The following is a 1,978-nucleotide window of genomic DNA, read 5'->3' on the forward strand; positions in this document are numbered from 1 at the left end:
TGTGGGGGTGCTTTAACTAAAGCTAGTTCAACAAGCTTTGAAGAAGTGCACCTGCCATCATTCTGAAGTGCAGGGACACTGAACACACACAAAATGTGGAAGCTGCTGGAGCATACCAATTAGTCAATTAATCAAGTCTGTTCCCACACATGCCAATTAGCACACAAAGCAGATGTCCAGCCCCTGCATAGGTGGCCTTGGAGTCCAAAGGAAGGGACAGCTGTAACATGGATGAATACAAAATTTAGCATACCTGCCTCCTAGCGTTGAGAAATGCAAAAGCATGTTTCCATCTCATACAGATTTTTTCAGTGTTTCTACTCTGTAGACTTGAGAAGACAGCAGATTCAGAGCAGACGAAATGCTCTCAGGATAACCAGCTGAAGTCTTTGAGCCATTTTACGCTAGGAATGGAAGTTAGACACAGGCACGGAATATAATACTCATTGCCCTTGGCTCACTGCAGATTTGCTTAAAACTTCCGCAACTCCTTGGTTGTTTCAGAAACACTCACACTTAGAAAGTGAGCCGTGTACGTTCAGACAGCTTTACTTGCATATAAATAAAATTAAGCTACCATTGACAGGAAATTCAGAACCAGCCTACATTTGCCTTGCTACCTGTTAGCAGATGACGCTTTCCCTGAAGGTGCTGGTATAGTCCTGTGTATACTGATGTAGGAGGTACACTGCACCATTTAATAATTTTGCACATAAGACAGCCCTGAAACAGATACCAAGACAGTGTTAGGACAGCTCAGTCACATGTACTGCTCAGGGATAAGCTATCCCTTTCACTCTACAAGTGCCTTCTACTGCTCTGCCACCATGCAGTAGGGCTCAAGCCAGCTCATGACAGGAAGCCATTCAGCATTTTGGCCCTTATGTGGTGCTAGATACCAAAACCCATAGGCCAAAGCACAGGTACAGAATTAACTTAAAATAGGTAGGGTTCACTTGGGAAGAAACTAAACTTAAGTGCTAGAGCCATATCTAATTTTTATTTGTCAGCCTTTACATGGAGAACAAAGGGAAAAAAGTGCCAGTCACTGGTACACTGCATAGGAAGTATTCAGGTTGGTCTACAGGCAAGCAGTTTTGCTACAGCAAGCCAACTGTTCAGCCCCATCCTAGCCTGATGGCCCCTCATTATAGTTCGCAAGAATTCCAGTATACCCCTTGGAGTCTAGCATTAAAGTGCTGCCAGGACTTTCTCCATAAAGAGAGCATCTTATTCATTTCAGCCACTGTAGGTCAGTATAGAACTCTCTAGCATGGCAGAGAACAAAACAACTCTTCCTTCTGTTAATCTGGGAGTGAGGAAGGAAGAAAGAATGCACATGGCAAGCCATAGACTTGATTCAGAGAGGGGAGGAGCTGAAGAGATGCAGAACCACTTGTCAGGTGTTGAGATTCTTCTTCCTTCAGAGCTGGAGATATGGAATGAAAGCAGCAGTTTGGTACAGAATGCTGCAGGTTTCTGGAATGGAGCCCAAAGGCTTTTTTCCCCCCTTATGGAAAAGGAGTGTTGGCAAGTAGAAGGGGAAGCCAGCTGTAGTATTTTGATAGTCTTTGCTTGCTCGCCTGTAGGATTTCCAAACTGATATCCAAATTGCTCGTGCTAGTGAGAATGAAATCTTAATTCAGTCCTTCAGTTGAGAAACTTCATAGAGGTAAGCTCCAAGCAGCTTCACTCCCTGGATGTAATTGTACCTAGAGAAAAATGAACATTTTGCATTAGAGCAAGTGTCTGTTCTCATACACAGACACTGTGGTGAGCCAGTATTTGGGACATCAGAGCATTCAATACTAGTCCCTTCCTGCCTTAGGAGCTGCCAAATCAGGTCTGAAAGATGTTTAGCAAACAAAGCCAAGAGAATGCCCGAGTTGCAAGCAGGTATTGGTAGCTAGTATTTGGCCGAGCAAGGCACCGGATATTCAGTGATCATCACCTGCTGGAATTCACCATCCAGCGCAAG

At 44.2% G+C, this 1,978-nt stretch overlaps 1 protein-coding gene across 2 annotated transcripts in view; it reads right to left on the reverse strand.

Moving 5' to 3' along the window:
- Window positions 1–978: 978 nt before the first annotated feature.
- Window positions 979–1,978, reverse strand: part of CNDP2 (CNDP dipeptidase 2 (metallopeptidase M20 family)) — a 30,655-nt gene continuing 29,655 nt past the window's right edge. For both annotated transcript variants that reach the window (XM_019524398.1, XM_019524389.1), the window contains one exon: window positions 979–1,712. In XM_019524398.1, the coding sequence (XP_019379943.1) occupies window positions 1,643–1,712 (70 nt within the window). In that variant the 3' untranslated portion in view covers window positions 979–1,642. The remainder of the gene's footprint in view (window positions 1,713–1,978) is intronic.

This window comes from Gavialis gangeticus, unplaced genomic scaffold, assembly GCF_001723915.1.
Source record: "Gavialis gangeticus isolate Ggan-Ray unplaced genomic scaffold, GavGan_comp1, whole genome shotgun sequence".
NCBI lineage: Eukaryota > Metazoa > Chordata > Crocodylia > Gavialidae > Gavialis > Gavialis gangeticus.